This window comes from Egretta garzetta, unplaced genomic scaffold, assembly GCF_000687185.1.
Source record: "Egretta garzetta isolate BGI_Z169 unplaced genomic scaffold, ASM68718v1 scaffold532, whole genome shotgun sequence".
Taxonomy (NCBI): domain Eukaryota; kingdom Metazoa; phylum Chordata; class Aves; order Pelecaniformes; family Ardeidae; genus Egretta; species Egretta garzetta.
The window spans coordinates 157,517-175,512 of record NW_009258799.1 but is presented as its reverse complement, the minus strand read 5'-3'; the positions used below and the strand labels follow the sequence as shown (position 1 = coordinate 175,512).

At 43.0% G+C, this 17,996-nt stretch overlaps 1 protein-coding gene across 1 annotated transcript in view; it reads right to left on the bottom strand.

The window, feature by feature from the left end:
* The window catches only part of SNX30 (sorting nexin family member 30), a 32,232-nt gene extending 15,004 nt beyond the window's left edge, over window positions 1–17,228 (bottom strand). The window contains exons 1-5 of the mRNA XM_009649641.2: window positions 17,150–17,228; window positions 15,069–15,169; window positions 12,071–12,259; window positions 5,637–5,747; window positions 1,739–1,897 (exon numbers count right to left, since the gene is read on the bottom strand). Of these exons, the coding sequence (XP_009647936.1) occupies window positions 1,739–1,897; window positions 5,637–5,747; window positions 12,071–12,259; window positions 15,069–15,169; window positions 17,150–17,228 (639 nt within the window). The remainder of the gene's footprint in view (window positions 1–1,738; window positions 1,898–5,636; window positions 5,748–12,070; window positions 12,260–15,068; window positions 15,170–17,149) is intronic.
* Window positions 17,229–17,996: the final 768 nt, after the last annotated feature.

Sequence of the window (17,996 nt, the reverse complement as noted above, 5' to 3'; positions counted from 1 at the left end):
AAAACTTAAACTTCCTTGCCAATGCTTTACACGTTTGCATAAATCAACATTCAGACAACCTATGTGAACAAGGTTGTTTACCTACAATCTTCGAGGGATTTCACCTTGACAGCACATCAGAAAAAAATGGGTTTAGTTAGCCAAAACACCATCCATTTTGCATTCTACTCCTTCCAGCAGGGGTCACTATTCAACATTCCAAAACAGGCTTAATGGCTGTAACTAGATTATCCTACACAGCCTGAGGAAGAGATGTATTCCAACCAAGCAGACCTGTAGAGCTCAAGAATCAAGACATGGTATTACAAACTAGACTAAAAGTTTAAATGTTCTTTCAAAAAAATACAACAGACATCTTCAAAACACATGCTATAGTATTCTTTCCAAGTACTTATACTAAGTCAAACATTAAGTCTGATTAAGAGAACCTGTCATCTTAGCAGCTACTGTAAGTTTGAATTTTGTTTGTATTTAAATGCAGTGGTTCTTTGACTCTTGCCTTTGGCCTGCCTCAAGCACTACCTGCTAGCAGGCATCAGGAAAAGACCCTTTAACTCAAAATTATTCACACACTCTCTCAAGCATTCTGGTGTGCTACTGGTCCAAACAGGGAACTTGAAGAAAGGTTGGTTTCTTTTTTTCAACCAGGAGGTGGTCTCACGACTTTCTGCAGTAACCAACTAAATTATGAAGTCCTAGCACACTGAACTGACACCCCATTGCTGCAATACAGCAAGTTCCGACACTAGAACAGCCAGAAGAACACTTCTTCCTCAGCCTCCCTGGATGCTCTGTATTTTCAAGGTAAGCCCTGCCCAGGGCTGAGGATAAAGCCCTTACCGTTCATTTTACAGGGGTAGGAGAAGTCGACTAAGCAGCTAAGAAAGTTGCATCATGCTTCGACAGCTGAAAAGCAGAACAAAGCTATCCGACATTTAACTATCAAGGTGCTAAACAAATTCTGCATTTCTGGCTTGTTTCAGTGGTGAAGTTCACCACGGAGGGGAAATAAAAGGGAACTGGAGATTGAGTCTCACATTACCAGCAAGCAGAGCAGAAGCCTGAAGCGAGCTCAAATTAAGTGTCACATCTGAGTGAGCTAGTGTAATGTACCATTGGAAAGACGTGCTTTTACAGCTCTCCTCGCTTATCAGGTTGAACTAAAGCATGACTGTAGTTCCTCCTAGTCTTATTTAAAATGCAGTTCAAAAGACAAAGAAAATTGCACTGTTGCTGGATGAGTCACGTAGAAGATGAGCAGGAAGTTGTTGACCAAGAACAAACAAGAATGAGGTCTTCACACTTAGTTTTGAGGGTAACAAGTGCAAGCAGTATAGAAGGCACAGACAAGAAAAAAGCCAAGAAATTTGCAAGCTTTTGTGCAAGAGAGAACTTCCCTCCTCCCCAAAAGAGGATTTTACAAAGTCTACAGTCTTCTAAATTCTGAACCTCTCTTGCATCAGAGTATGTTCTAGACACAGGAATACAAAACAAGCAGGGATGGAGAACTGAGTTTGTAAATTTGAAGACCACCCCTCCCTTCAAGCAAAGGGAACCCATACGGCTGTCACACACACAGGGTTCTGCCACAAACAACATTCAGGGTCCTCAATAACTCTCTGGTATTTTAAGGGAAGCTCTGACCTGCACATGTGTCTGTCGAGAGACTGCAAGAGACTGCAAAGGTGTCTGTTCTGTTGTCCGTTTCAATGACTGTGTTCGGACGTTACTGGCTTACCTTGGCTGTGAGAAACACGCTGAAGTGCTCATTAAAAGAAAGCACTGGGTGATCAGTTATTCTCTTCAAGAATTTGTCTAATGCTTTCCTCCTCGTCTCCACGAACTCTTCAGAAAAACGATCGACAACGCCCTTCACCACAAATTTCTCAGGAAGAGGCTGTCAGAGACAAGCAAAATGCAGAAGATTCAGAAGACCAAAAACTTGCTTCTGCTATTTGGAAACATACAAAGCAATCAAACCCCAGTCTTAACAGGAACTGAAAAATTATGTTTACTAACAGGAACCATACAACAGATGGGATGCAAGCCCTGCTCTCAATTACCTTTTAGCTAGCCCAGCCTAATGCTAGCAATTCTACTGAGTGGCTTCAGCTGAGAGCCACACCAGTGAAACCCAGAGAGTACCTGTACTATGAATTTCTAGCATAGCTTAGGGTGTTGCCCCCACCATGTTCCATGAACCATGTTCAAACTCCAGCTCTAAAGGAGATGCCAGCAGAGCTGCAGACTATTCACTACAGCTATGCACACATGCATACATCCCAATGCTGAAGCAAGGCTGCTTGGTCCAAGGAAACTCAGAAAGTTTAACAGAAAGTTCTTGTTACTCTTTTCTCCCCCATTCTGAACAGTTTAGAGCTCCTGGACAGGTCCCTTCTGCAGGGGGCTGATATTCTTAGTAATAGCACCACACTGAGGAAAGACAGACGAGCCAGCTTGACACAGCAAATAGTCCAGTAGTCCAGGCTAGAGCCTTTCTGTAGCACTTGCACGCTCGGTCATCTGTCATAGCTGACATTCTTGAGCATGCTTGTGTAAGTGACAAACATCTGCCAACACACCTCTCTTCTGTCTTACTCCTAATTCTGACTCCACCAGTTCATCTCTGCAGTTCAGCTTAACATGTAAGCCCAAATCTTCTTCCAGACTTGCTAGTTCTGCAGGCCCTCCTCTTACACTTAAACTCCAGACTTCAAAGTACCGCTTCAGATGGATGATAACCCTTTGAGCTTCAGCATGGTTGGTCTCAGCTCTGCCACTAGATCTGCTTTTGTTCTCTCCAGACAGCATGGACTCTAAGATTAGTATCAGTTTTAAAACTGTGCTTTGCATTTTATTCTTGTGAAACAGTCCACTCAGACAGGTAATCTGCTTACTCTTTAGGCTAGAGATGACAGCCTTTTTCACCCAATGCAGAGGAGAATCCTGATTCCTGAAAAGAGTCTTTGTCACCTGAAATCGGTGACAAAAGTAATTCAAAGGAAAAAAAATTGTGCATGCATATGCCTTTCCCACCATACGCTAGCTGATGTGGAAGGTACATGAAGATTGTACTTCCTAAAAAAACCCAGCCAGCATGACTTAGCTGCAGCACAGCTACTTTTTGACCACTATATTATGTTCTTATAATTTAAGACTTATTATGCTTAGCATTCAGATCAGTCATTCTAGTTAAACCAGTGTAAGATACACTCTAATTAGACTTCTTCAGAAGAATAATGCTTAGTGCAGTAGTCTTCAGGGAAGAAGAAACTCTATTCCCTTACTTTGAAAACATTAGCTGGGACTCCATACTTTAGGAAGTCACTACCTCAGCACCAATGCAGGAAGAAAAGGACAAACTGGAAGACTAGTTTAAAGAAACCTAGTTCAACTAAACACATGCAAACTGGCACTGAACAAACACTAAAGTTTGAGCATTTAGGACCCACAGGAGGGTGGACCTCTATTACAGAAAATTCTGCCATTTAACCTGGGTTTAGCTATAGCAGCAGTTACAGTCCTTTTCATTTTAGGCCTTTGGAAGTCCATCCCAAGTAGTCAGTACACACAACTAGCAATTGATATCCTGCTTTAACTGTGTGTTACTTATCTACCTTATAGTCTACCAGCTTAATAGTCTACTTTTCCCTGCTGTGACATGGGAGCAGAGTTCACTACAGTCAGAAATGGCTTCAAGTATCCAAACATTACCATCCGAAGGCAAGATCCTTGGCCATGTTAGGCTTATCTTTCTAGTCTAGAGAGAGATCTGAGAGCATTTCACTGTTCTTTGAAAGAACAGATTAGAATAAGTTTCAGATCATTTAAAAAAAAAAGTAAAAATCAGTAGCCAAAGAGATTAAAAGGAACCCATATTCAGTTTAGTTTGGGCTCCTAACTGTAGGCTATCATGACTCCCTGCACTGAGAAGATAAATCATTTGCTACAGGAAAATTTTAGGCAGAGTCATTATACTGAGATAAGGAAGGCAACCCCCTTTTGGTATTTTGCTAGACAGGCGGCCTCCAGGGATTGCAGCATCTCCAGTTACAAGTACAGATACTCTTAGATTGGCTTGAAACATCCTTTCAGAATAAACATGAGTTACAGTGCACCTGAAACTGCCTTCAGCTTTTATTCCCCATCTACTTCTAGGCAATAAATACATAAAGCATTTGGCAACCTCCCTGCCATATCACTGCATGGAGGCGATTAATAGGAAATTCTCTTAACTGCTAACTGTGCATAGACAGATGAAGAAGGGCAGTGCATCCTTATACTTCCAGATTCTCTAAAAGAGATGCACTGAAGAGACTGACTTGTTCTGCAGCTGGTTTCATGTCCAGTATCAGAGCCACTTGTGCCAAATTTGCTGTTCTGTGTGCAACAAATTCCAGGTCTCAGCAAAGCAGCTTGATTCCCTGGCTGTGACTCACCTTCTGCTACTAGAGGATTATTTATTGCCTTGCAGCTTCCAGGCAGGACTGGCAGCCTGTTAGTACACTCAAGAATCTGCAGAAGCTTAACCATGATAGTTCCAGCTGTTCAGAGAACAGGGAGGGAGAAAAGAGGGTCTTGGCAGCTAATACATTAATCTTATGTCTCTACCTTACCCCAGCAAGCTCACTCTCTCTCTTCTCTTCTCCCTACCCCTCAGCAAACATATTTGCTGCCAGTTAGTGGTGTCACATGATTTTGTAAAGTATTTCTTATCTTTGAGAGACTGAGCTATTATTCCACTTAGAGCCAAGTCGCAGAGAAATTAAGGATTTAAATAGCTCTCTACCCTGGAACAGGCTAACTGAATACTTCTCACATACCCCAGTCCTTGCTGAGGGAGGGAGAGCAGAGAAACTCCCCCCTGCCCAACCCATATGGGCAAACTAAGGTAAGTTGGCATTTCCCAACATTTGACCTCCTACAGGCCTTCTTGAATTTCTTTGTTCAAAAGAGCCCATTGTGGTGATCTCACAGCCTTCCTACCTTTTCACATCTTCTACAGCATGAAAACCAGACTGCTGAAGATCAACCTCTTCATACCACATAAAGTGGTCAGACTGCCAACTTCAGCAACAAGAAGGGGTGCAGTAGTTTAGCTAATCTCATTAGCTAAAATTCTGCCTACTGAAGGCATGTGATAGCTACCAAGCCAGAGGCCAAGATTTGTAAGTCTGTGCTATTAAATGTTAGCACAAATAGCTTTAAAATACTCTCTTTAAAACCAGCACAAAAGGCCATCTTGAAAACTGACTGAAACTTGGACTTGAAGTACCTGTGCAGCTTTTCATAAGCCTCAGATACTCAGAAATCAAGATGTGACAATTGAACAAGCACATGAAGCATATTCCGTTTATGCCACAACAAATGTAACCACCACATATACTGCCCTACAAGAGGCTGCCAAAGCTCACCTCTCGGGTGTGCCACTCAAGAAAGTCTAAGCTTCATCATCAGTCAAGAATGGGAAGCTCTTCCCACTCCACTTGAAGAGAATGAACCACCATATTTAAATCTGAATACTAGAAGAGAATGAAGTACCGTATTTAAATCTAAAGAGACATATCACTGAATTATCATCCTTGGAAGACAGATACAGAACTGTCTTTAATAGCAGATTCTTGCTTACTACCTACGGGAATGAGATGCGTAGGCTGAGACTCTTCCAGCTTATTTCTCAACCAGTCGAAGTCTTGGTACCGCCGGCGGACAGAATACTCTGGCAAATCAAACTCTGCTCGCGTGGTCTGGAAAAGAAGAACAGGATAGGTTTAGTGTGCACCAAAACCTTTCTCTTCAGAACTTAGCAGCAAATGCAATACAGCCATCACTGGCAAGGGTGAGGACAGACAAGCCTTGCATGGAGACTCCATCCCCAAAATCGTGTTTGCAGCCAGCATGAGAGAAAGATCCTCTGGCCTGTCAAGCAGTGGGAAAAACAGCAATAAGAAAAATTATTACTTGGAGCTGATGTGCTTTTAAGATCTATTCGTACTTCATTTCATGTTCTGCCCAGATAAACTTTAGGGGAGGAGTCTGTGGAGAGGAGAGTACTGGGCACCATATTAATCTCTTGGCAGTTACAAGTTTGCGTGGAAGACTGCATGAAATCTTCATTCCAAGGATGAGACTATTTTAGCCATCAAGAATTAAAAGCAAAGATATTTAATGACTTGTTTATTCTATGAGATGCATTAACCTAGGGCGAAAAAATGTTTCACCACTGCCCTGTATTCCAGAAGTGACAGGCTTATTACACTCCTTCAAGGCTAGACGATTAGAACATAAGCCATTGCTAGGTTTGCCGAAGGACTGTTTTTGTTGATTTATAAGAGAAAGAAACGAGTTTGTTTACATTGAGTTCATGTATGCCTGATTAGAGATATCAGTACATTAAGTTAAATCTTTAAAGTTTTCGTTCTTTAGGGCAAGGAGTTAAACTTGCCATTACAAGTTTCAGACAGCAGAGAAACTGCTGGCAAATGTAATATCCAGTCCTTGAACAGTCCATATCCTGGAACGCTGACTGCATGGGGCTGCCAGCACAGCACATACTGCAACCGCCTAAGAGGACTAATGAAACTGTGTACCAGCCAGGAGTCTCTGCTGAAGAGCCTGGTATTGTCATAGCCTTCACTGGAAGGTGGATGGCCCTTACCATTATGTCCCACTGAGAAGTCCTGGTATTGTCATAGCCTTCACTGGAAGGTGGACAACCATTATGTCCCACTGAGAAGCACAGCTCACAGAGAAGCCTAGAGACCTCTACTTAGTTACTTGCAGCATCGAGACCATCTTGCAACAAAGGCAATGCTGTATCACCAGCACACTGCATGTCCACAACTAGACATCAAAACCACTGCATTCCGGGGAACACACCAGCTCTCCCAGCTTTGAACTGGCACCAAGTCCAGCACTAGGTTGCTTTCCTAGCCACTGCAACCACCTGCTAAATTCCAACAGAGATTTTGTATCTACTTCCAGATTGAGAGCAACTGCCACATATCTGGAGAGAGCCAAGTAGCAGCCTTTTAATGCAATCCATCTCTTCACTTGCTCTGTGGATGGCTCCAACTCTTCAGCTGCTGCACGTTACTCCCACCAAACCCTACTGAAGATCCTGTACAAGTACTACACCAGAAATATCTTTCTAGGGGGAAGACAGCAGCCTTAACACACTATCAACAGAACAGTAGCTCTAGTATATGATAAACAGCATCCTAATGTGAGATTACCTATGAAGTTGTCTGGTTTCCAGAAAAGGAAGGCATAGGGAGACAGAAAAGAAGAGATCAAGCTCACCAACCCCCCTCCTTTGACCTACTAGCTATGATAAGAGTTACACACATTAGTCCATGGACTCACATAATGAATGCTCACCAGTGGAGCAGTTGCCTTTGTAGATGAGGGACTACCAAGACCTAGATATCCACTGCAGACTTGTGCTTTACTCCGCTGCACCTCAGAGTAACACCCAGCTTATTTAACATGTTAGAGAGCCACCCTACAAATGAAACTTCTGAGACTTTGTATGAACTCACTTGTTTGAGTAAGAGACTAAACTGGTGTTACACCAGAACAAAATAATTCATGCACATGTAGACAGTGCCACTGGCTGATGACAGCTGACTGCTTTCTTTCATTAATAGGGCAGCTATACCTCAGCCTTTCAGAGGACAACCTAAAATTAAAAATAAATAAAGTAATGATTTAGTAGTAGGGAGAGCTTTTGTGAACTGGCTGTCACTGGGAAAAGGCTTCTTAAAAAGATCAGACAGTGAGTGAATGAGAGTGATCAGGATGCATACACACTACAGGGCTTTAGCCCGTAGCATGAGGAGGAAGGTAAAGTCTCCCATCCATTAGCGCTGAGAACCTTATTATCCAGTATCTGCTAACAGTTAAGGAAAACTGTATAGGTGCTATTTAGTCCAGAAGCAGGAAAGCAGGATAAGTCCGAGTGCACAAACTTTACATTAGTTACCATCCACCTTGAACAAACTGCTCCCACTGCCTTTACATCACAAGCAGATTTGCAAAGTTCTCCATGTATCAGGTTTTGTTCCTCAGAGGAAGGCAGATGAAAATACATCATAGTCATCAGCACTTCAGTGTTTGCTGTACGGGCTGTCAAATCTAGACAGCAAATAAGCTTTTCAAAGACTATTTGGACAAAAGGGCCCTTCACGGTTTCAACAACACCTCACTAACGCTGAAAGAATTTGGATCTCAGATCAAACTGTTCATTAGCTTAGCACGAGTTATTTTTTCCAGATTGCACACAAAAGGGAAGAGGGTCTTGCCACTGTCCAGGGACAGCAAGTGAAATGTCGGTGTTTTTGACACAGATTAATTCCTCCTGCTTTTTTAGCAGGATCCATAAATCCCATCTTGCAAGGACACGTGTCTCTCCCAAAGGAAGCTGAGAAACTTATGTGGCAGATCTCAACCTCCCAAAAATAATGGGCAAGACATTTCCAGGGATTTATTGAAGACTCCAGCACAGTTCCACTAAGTCAGCATTGCAGTATTCTGGGCTCAGTTTTACTTGCTGGAAAGCAGGCAGAGTTACAGACACTTTTACCTCTGTTGTGGGAATACTTTTGACTTGAGGCAATATTAAGACAATCACCGAGTCTTGGTCTTGTGTAAGATTCTTGTCTTTCTTGAAAGGAGTTAGCAGCCAAAACTAAAGCTAGCCTGTGGTGACTGTGTTAAAAGTATTTTTGTACCCTAGTTCTACTTTCTCATCCACTACACCCAACTGCAGATTCCTTTCCATGTTACTATTTAAATTTGGGGCAAAATCTTCAACTAGAAAAAGAGGAAAATGGCAGAGCGGGAAAGGGAGCAAGGTTGGTGTTCTTAGTAGTTCATAGTTCTATTTGCCTCAAATAGTTTAGCCTGTTTGAAAAAGAGATCATAGCACTTACACCTGCTCCTCTCTAGGGATCAAGTCATTTCATGTGCTCAGGCAATCTACCCAGTGCATGCACTGGAAGCAGGAGGAGAAGGAAAGGAAAGGAAAAAGAACACAAGACCTCCACTTCAGTATTGACTGGTTTGAAAGCCTCTTCCTTCAAGCCTACAGAGCAACTGCGTGACTGAGGAATGGCACACACCCATTCAGACCTCCATGGGAAAAGGCACTGAAGGCAGCTTTGCCATCCTAGAAAATACAACAAAAGTGAAGTTAGAAGTACACACACTTAATGTTTCACTCGGGAGAGATTACTACCTAACATAAGGGTAAGCTTTATTTTCCCTCCCTCCTCAGAAAGATCTGCTTGATAAAATCTCTCTGGAGTGCATATCAGACTATCTGAAGAGCACAAAGGTTGTGAACAATCAAGAACACCCAAGACAATTCAATCATCACAGCCAAGACCAGTTAAGTTCCTGCACAACTTTCACCCACTCTTCGGTTTCACTAACCTCCCTGTATAAGAAAACTGCTATTAGCAAGACGAAAAGAGAGTATGAAAGAGAAAGCCAGGTCTGAATCACTGTCCCCATAATTTCAGGGATTCCTGTTACACTCTTTAAATGTGTTCATCCAGAAGACAGGCTGGGGGATGCTACCTGGCTCTTACTAGAAAGCTGTGAAAGCAGGGGCACACATAGGACCAAGTAAACGCTAAGCTTTCTTCTCAGCTTCCCTGCAAGCCATTGTTTTGGACTCTTCCTGAGCCACCACCACCTCCTGACAAAGGTATCAGCAGATGTTCTCAGTCTGGGGCATACTGCAAGACTTCTCCTTTTTGCTGTTATGATGCAAGACCTTTCTAAAGAAAGAAAATCAACTCACACAACACAAAACCAAGGCTGTGGTCAGGTTATGCTCTTCCCTACAGGGGTGTCCCCTCACAACCACAAATGCACATTACAGCACTACTCATTACATTCCCCTCTTCCACCTAGTGACACTGCTTTTCACAGCAAGAAAGTCTTCAGCATAACTCATTCTAGGACTTATGTTTACCTAAACCTTTGAGGTTCCAGAAGCATTCTTCAGTGGAAAAAGAAAAAAAGCAGCCATCCTTGCCTCCTCATTCAGAGCCACCAAAGCGACCCTTTCAGCCCTGTACAGGTCTCAAACCCTTCTCATGCAAGGCTGCAAGGGAGGTGGTGGGAAGGTATGGCCTTACACTGATGACAGGAGCAAGATCTGCTGTAGAACTCTGACCTACAACCTGGAGGTGCAAGCATCAACACTCATCCTCATCACTGTCTAGGGATTACTCCTGTGCAGCTTTTTTGCCATGTTTAATTACTGCTTTCAGCTACAATCGCTGATTGGGCATCAAAAGCTTGGCATCAAAGAGGCCTTGTTTGCATGGCAAGAATGAGTCAGATGATTAATACTGTTAGTCTTCCAGTCTTTTTTTAAACAATGATAGTGCTACAGGTGCTGATCCTAGAGGTTAGCCAGAAGTTTCTAAGAATAATAAACCCGAAGAGTTGAGGCTTTCATGGTGATTGCTAAGAATAAGTTATGCAGTTTCACAATAGTACTGTAATGCTATGATATAGAAGATTTATGGGCTACAGTAACATCCCAAATAAAACAAGTATTAACAGACAGGTAGGTAGATATGCAAAATCAGAAATACAGGATGATTTTTTTTTTAAATTTAAAAAAAAATACACTGTTGGGTAATACATTTGATCTAAATACAGTAAATACCCCACATTCCACAGTTCTCATTTAAGAAGGAAGGGAATCCTTGTATGAACAGAGGTTTACAAGCAGAGGAACATTATTACGGTACCACTGCATAGAGATACTTTATCTTGACAGAATAATCAGGTCTTAATTTAAAGGAGAAACAATTTTAGCCAATTTTAGCCATTTGCCTGTGGAGAGCTGCATCTCATTTTGTGCTTCCTATCCCTTCTGATCGTGTAACAGCTGAAGGCCAAGTTGCTCCAAGTAGAAAAGTTTCCTACAATACTTCTTAGCATTTTCTAACAGTTAACATACAGCATTTCTTGCAAGATTAAGACACTTAGAGCAACAAAGAATGACAGGCCTATAATAAGCGTGCAGTAAGAGGTAGCTACTATTTTAAAGAAACCCCATTTTCTCCTGTGCAGCCTGAAAGTGGAACTTCAGAGTAGACCTGAAAAAAAATTATGTGGCCTGTAAAGGCTTCCTTATCTCAAAGGAAAATACTCTCTCCAGTATATAGTGCCATCTAAGTAGGCCAGAGGAATGTCAATCTTTTTGGACAAGCGGATCAAGTATATTCCTAGCAAAGTTAGTGAACACTTTTTGCCTTAGGTAACTACAAGTGCCCCCAAACAGATGTCAACATCACCTAGGAGCTGCTGCTAATGAAAATGAGCTAGTTAACAGAAATCAATGTTCCAGTTATGGGTGCAGTGGACTTTTCAGATTACTTTTTCTATTAGTGAAATTAGATTGCATTAATGTTTGAACTACAACACATGCTGAAAAAATCTCTAGCATATTTCTTTTGGTAGGCAGTAACATTCTTAGGCTACTTACTTTTAGCAGCAGCTATACAGCCTTCCGTACCAACAACTGCGTGGAAGCTAGTTTACAGTTGAGGATCAAGATTATGATTTAGATAAGTGGCTGACAGGGGAAGTGTGGTAAACACTTGAAGCAATAAGCTTAAAGCATTTCAGAAAAGGATACACACAAAATGTAAGATGATTAACAGTGAATCAACAAGGAGGCACATTCCGCTTCAGGGTAGGTAACTCAAACCAAATGGGTGTCAGATTACTTTATAGGAACAGACTTTCAGGTTAATGAAAGAAACTGGCCTTGCAAGTTTACGAAGAGTTTTATTTAAGAGTCAGAGACAAAAATCTAAGCTGACACATTAAAAGTTTTGCACAGTTTCATATACTGAAGTAGTAACAGTTCTGCTAAGAGAAGTCACACCTTCAACACATTCACAAGGTACCGAAAGACACTAAGTCTTTGTCCTTAAGATAAGAAAATACAATGCAAGGCACAGAGGTCCAGAACATGCCCTAAAAAAAAAAAACCTCTCCTAAGAAAAAAGTACTAGGAGAGGCGAACGTTGCTTTGTACCTTTGTTGTAACCCTGTATGTGATATACGTCTCCATCGTGCACACGTGTTTTTTGGGATCATCAACAGTAACGAAGAGGTCTCTAGTCTCCCCGTCCAAGTCATCATCCAGCTGCAGTCTGTTGAGGAGAGATGAGGAGGAGGCTGGGCTAGAAGTGTCCACAGGTGTGCCATTGGGTAGACTGAGATCCTGTATTGGAGTGGAAAAAACAGCAGGTTTTTAATAAGTGAACAGACTCACGGTAAAGCAGTGTTCTCAAAGATGCCACTGATAAGCTTCACTGATATATTACAAGGGCTATTTATTTCAGCAGCTCTGAGGATGACCCTTTTCCAGGTCACCTGGGCAATCCCCTAAGGTCTGGGCTTTGAGCATTAGGTTGTTCTGCTGTTCCACAAGTTGTAGAGAAAGCACATTACCACCACACCTCCCCTTAGTATGGCACAACCTGGTTTCTATTCATGAGGAAGTAGAAGTATTGCTGAACCAACAGTTCCTGGTGAGACTAAACCACCTGAGACTCTAAAAACAAAACAGCTAGGCAAATCAAGAGGCCTACTTATAAGACAGGCTTCAGGCAAAGTGGCAACAGTTCACTTGACTGGAATGTAGTCAGCCTTCGCCTCTTCAGACTCTTCCTAAGAAGGGGGCAAACTTGTACCAGAGGCTTCCCATCCAGTCCATTATCTTCCAAACATGTTGACAGCATAGACTGAATTGCCATCACTGCACTACAGGACAGTCACAGATCATATGCTCCAGCACCAGTGTCCATGCACACCTTCCTCAGGGGGTCCTAAGGCCAATGAAAACACTGTGTTTTGCTTGGGGAGGTCCTCGTTCCCATCCTCCTAACTCCAAGAGCATCATCCCATGCCTATGGAAGACACAGGCTAGAAGAGCCAGCAAGTTGCTACTTTAGGAAGAGACTCACCAGGGTTTGCGAAGTCTGTAATTCCTTGAAACTGACTCAGCTGGGGCGGGGAGAGGGGGGAAGGGATGGGCAGCAGGAAGACGAAACCAAAAAAACCCAACTTTATAGCCAACTTGATACATTCCTACACCTTCAAGTCTCAGACTTTGACATAGAGCAACTACTCCATACAGCTAGTGGTTACTCCACGTTGCATAAATACCACAGCAACATCACATGTGTTCTCTGCTCTGGTTATGTAGCAGAGAGAGCTAACAGCGTGTGGCAAGTTGTACAGCATCTAGGAACATCTGACAGCAGTATTAGAAAGTCCCAAAGATCAACAGCTCTTCTTTTCAGAGAAGAGAGGAGGGGGGGGTTGTTTGCTTAACTAGTATCACAGGAATAGATTTATCTACAGAGCATTTCCCTTGTAAGGACAAAGGTTCCTCTGGTTGCTAGACAAACATCACTACAGCTTAGCAGCACATTAACTAGAAGTGCTTTAGTTCTAGAATTACTGCTTAGCCCCAGCTTCACACAGTCTTTAAGTGGCGAAATGAAATGTGTAATCTTAGCAAAGCAATCCTGTTTGGGTAAGAGCCTCTTTGTTCATCTCTATTCCTTATGCAATTGTGGTTTATGTTCCAGCTGGACAAGGGTAGTAGTCCCTGTCTTCAAAAGAAGTCCTCCTTCATTCAAGGGTTCAGAATTACAGGCAAGGGCTTCAAGTTAAAACCACTTAAGGAGGAAGGTCTGCCTTTGACAGTGGCTAAGAACAGGACTAAGTTCCTACCAGCCTTTGTCACAAACCTATCTTGGGAGTACTGGGATTTTACAGACAACCCTCTGCCTGTTGCAGTCCTGCAGAACTGCGATAGTATTGCTCTTCACCTTGAGGACTGCCATATGAAGTAGGGAGAATAATGCTCCAGCCTAGACATTTTAGGAAAGGGGTGATATAAACTATTGTCTACTACCAGAGAGGTGAGATGCATTCTCCCAGCTAATGCTCAGAAGTGGTTGCCAATAGATGAGAGATTTCAGATTTAACTGGCAAGCGAGCAGGAAGGTAGGCACTCAAATGCTCTTTTAAGAGGGCAAAAGGAGCAGGATGAGCATGGCACAGCTTGCCAGCCCATACATGAGGTAGACAGCTTGAACTACACAAGCATCTGGCTCAGACTCAACATAGCAGGAGCATGTACAACAGGAAGAAGCAATGCTACAATAACTCAGCAGATAAAGAGTTGGAGTTACAAAAACAGAGTAAGCAGAAGATGGGCTGAGATTAGCAACAGGAGGTGGCTTCAGAAAATCTGCAGTTCAGCTAGACTGAACTAGGATTTGGCTGAGTGGAGTAAAGAGCAAAGCAAACCCTGGGACACTGCAGTAGCTGTAGACAAATCTGTTCCTGTTACCAAAAGGAAAAGATTGCTCTTCACATCCCATGTGCAATAAGCATTAGTGCAAGGCAAGTTGTGCCAGAACTGCAGCCAGTCAAATTCTAAGCTTCCAGTATGGAATGAATTAACTTGTGGAAACAGTTTAAGTCCGGTTGCACAGGAGATCTCAAAAGCTTGTAACAAAACCCTTCCAAAAGAGAGCTTAAAGAATATGATGGAATCTGCTTAAAATATGAAAACTGTGCATCAAGGTGTCAGAACAACTGGAGGAAGGACCAAAGATGGAGCTTGCAGCCACCTGCATGAAGCTAGCGACTTTCCTCACCAATTCTGTTGGGAGGTAACACCACCATGCTAGCATGTCTTGCATTTTTTAAGCACAGCAGAGGTTTGTGAAGGCTGGAATCCACTTCAATCTACAGAGTGTGTTCTTGCAGTCATGGGTGCTGTGGAATGTCTCAGGTCTTAAAATAAAGGCTGTGACAGTTTTACCTGATCTCAGCCTTGGATGAAACACCCCAGATCTCAATCAAGTAAAGCTTCTAGACCAACTCTGGTTAGGAGCAGGGGGGCTGCTAGCTGTGGCGGGAGGAAAGGGCAGAGGATGCATACCTTGAAAGTACTACTGTGCTATACTACTGCCTCATCTGCAATGGCAGAACCCTGCCCTGGCAGTTACCGCTGGCATCATGCCCTGCTTCTTGCCTGGGTTTTGGTAGTTGAAGGCCAAGTCAGAAGCTAAGTATTTGTCCTTCTTAATGGGTGGAGCCTCCCCGCTAACTGCAAAACGAACAATGCTTGTGACTGACGAACCTTTGTTTAACAGTAGGCAGGATCAGTTTGCTGAAGTCTTATGCTATTGCTAGAAAGAGGTAGGCTTTGAAGTGTCACAGCAGATGGCCTAGCAATCTAAGTTCTCTCAGGCTGTAATCCTTTCAGCAGAGAACCTCCTCGTCATGTTAATTGGCACTAGCTTTTGTCCATGGGACTTTGAGGATTTTTTTGCAGTTGGGGAAGCAAGACTGCATCACCTGTTCCAGTCTGATTTTAGCACAGAAAGAGGAGCATGTCCTGAGGAGCCTAGCAGGAAAGGGGATCTGTAGCCTTCTGCATTTCTACCTGTCAGTGTAGTTATCATACCCACAAACATTTGAAATGCTGACTAGTATTAATTGTTTTAGATAACAAGGAGTCTAACTTCAGTGACAGGGACTCATGCATCAGCTTCACCTTTACCGCACCAAGTAGCTGCTCATGCACTGTTTTAAGTACCTACCTGCATTATCAGAGGTCAGCACGGTCCAAGTGCCAGCAGGTACCTACTGCTCACAAAGCTCTTCACAGAAAAAACAGCCTTTTTGTCTAACAGCCCCTGTTACTCACAGTGCAGTCAGCCTGCTATGAATCTGAGCAGTCCCACAGTAGGGAGGAAAGGAGGCTGCTTCTGGCAGCCAGGCAGATGGAGTGGCAGACAGGTTGTATCAAGATGTTCTTCCAACTCTTAGCAAGTGTCCATGAAGAATTCCTCACATTTCAAAGCTTTTTCTAAAGTAAATAGCAAAGATTCTTAGCCTCTGTCCCTCACCTGCTCAGGACGGCCTCACAGCTTTGTCACCTGCTGAAGCAGGTCAGGTGAAGGTCCAGCAAGACCTGGATCACAACAGCAGAAATTCATTCACAGCATTCAGACATTCAGGTTCATGATCATGGTTAAGCACTAGGCTTCTGTGCACAGTTGTAAAACCACCTACAGGCAGACTCTTCATGCATTGCTATGGAGCTTGTAGGATTCCTCAAGACACTGAAATTTATGGGTACGTGACATTAGATGACTCTGGTAGCATGTTTGGTTTCCTACAGTGCAGGGCATGTAGGAGCTAACGGCCTGTGTTGGAAATGCATGAGCCCTAACAACTATGCACGCTGCTATCTGGTAAGGAAGCAGCTTCACATTCTTTTGTTGTATTATGCAATCCAAACACCTTGACTAGTTAGCCTGCCCAGAAACAGATACTAAATCTATCAAGAACTTCAATTCATCCAAGTTTAAAATTCAGCTGAATTTTATAATCTTGAAGTGTCCGTGTAAGATGCAAAATGAGTTGGGAAGTTTCCAGCTGATGTCATCTTCTCCCTCCTTCATTCTCCCAGGAGATTTTCCAAGACTCTGGATTTACACAGCAGCTTGGAAAATAAAGTAAAACCTCAGGAGCTTGGTGTTCAGTCTTCTGGATGGCAGCCTACCCCAATGGAGTAGTACACACCAGAGAAAGCATGCAGGATTCAACCCTTGAAGGCTAAAATAGGGTCTAAAATTCTGTAGGTATTGGCTTACTGTCAAGTCAAGGTCATGCAGTCTCCTGCTGAGTTAAGTGCAGCTAGTCAATACTGCAGCTTCTGCAAACTGAATGTTAGTTTTCACCTATCCTGCCTTGGCAAGCATAGAGCTTAACCCAATAGCTTTGCTGTCTAAGCAGTAGTCCATGAAGGTGGTGGAAGAGGTGCTTCAGCTAAGTCTTCCAAGCACAGGCAAGCTCATCGCCAGAAAAGGTTAGCCTGAAACCATCTGATGTTGCAAGCACATTGCTCTCATTCAACAACTATTAGATGACAGTAAGAGACATTTACAAATGTTACTCTTTAGAAAAAAAGTGGTGCACTTAACCCCAGATATCCCTGCCTAACTTGGGGACCTTACAGCCAGGCCTGTACTACTCCTACAGTCACACTGTTTCGCTTCCAAAATTCAGAGTGCTGTACCTTTCTCCTTGTGTTTCAAGGCATTCCATTGCTTTTTGCTATCTGTTTCCCTGACAGACACAACCACAGATACAGTCATGTTGAGGGGACAACAATTACACACAACTACTGCGGCTGGTTTCTGGAACAGTCTTACCTTTGTGCCTTCAGTACACAAGAGGCTTCTATTTTTTGTTTTTGTTTTTTTTTTGCTGGTGGTGGCTGGAAAACTAAGATGGTTTAGATGTAAATACTCCCAAGAACACTACAGAAACTTGCATTAACTTGGCTTTCACAGACCCGTTCATAGCACTACTTGTCTCATCCCAGCAAGCTCTGAAAGCAGGTATTTTTTTGTCTATAGAGTTCTCTGCTGCTGGCCTCTACAGGTCAGCTCTGCATAGAAAGAGAAAGCACCTTTACATCCTCCAGTTCATCTAGATCAGTTAATCTGTTGCTGACAGCATAGTATCCTATTAGAAGATCTCACCGAGCATCTGTGTAGTGAAATCTCACTCTGCACAAGACTATTACCCAATCCCAGCTGCAGACAAATACCAAACCTCTCTTCAGACAGAGAACAAGGGAAGAAAAGGAATTTGCTTCCCCTTTATGTTTGTTCAGTTTCATTCTCTACCAGACATCAGAATCATACTTTGTTTGCTACCAGTCACCTTTGTTTCCCCACACCTACCTGAGACACTGCATGTCCCCTCCTCTTGCGCCTGTCTTTGGGCAGCTACTTTAAGGCAAGACTGACCAAAGTGGGGATACAGACTGCAAAGAAGGGAGAATGCTCTGGACACAGTATGGAAGGGAGGACAAGAAAGCAGTCTTCCTCTACAAGGTGTAAAAACAAACAAAAAAG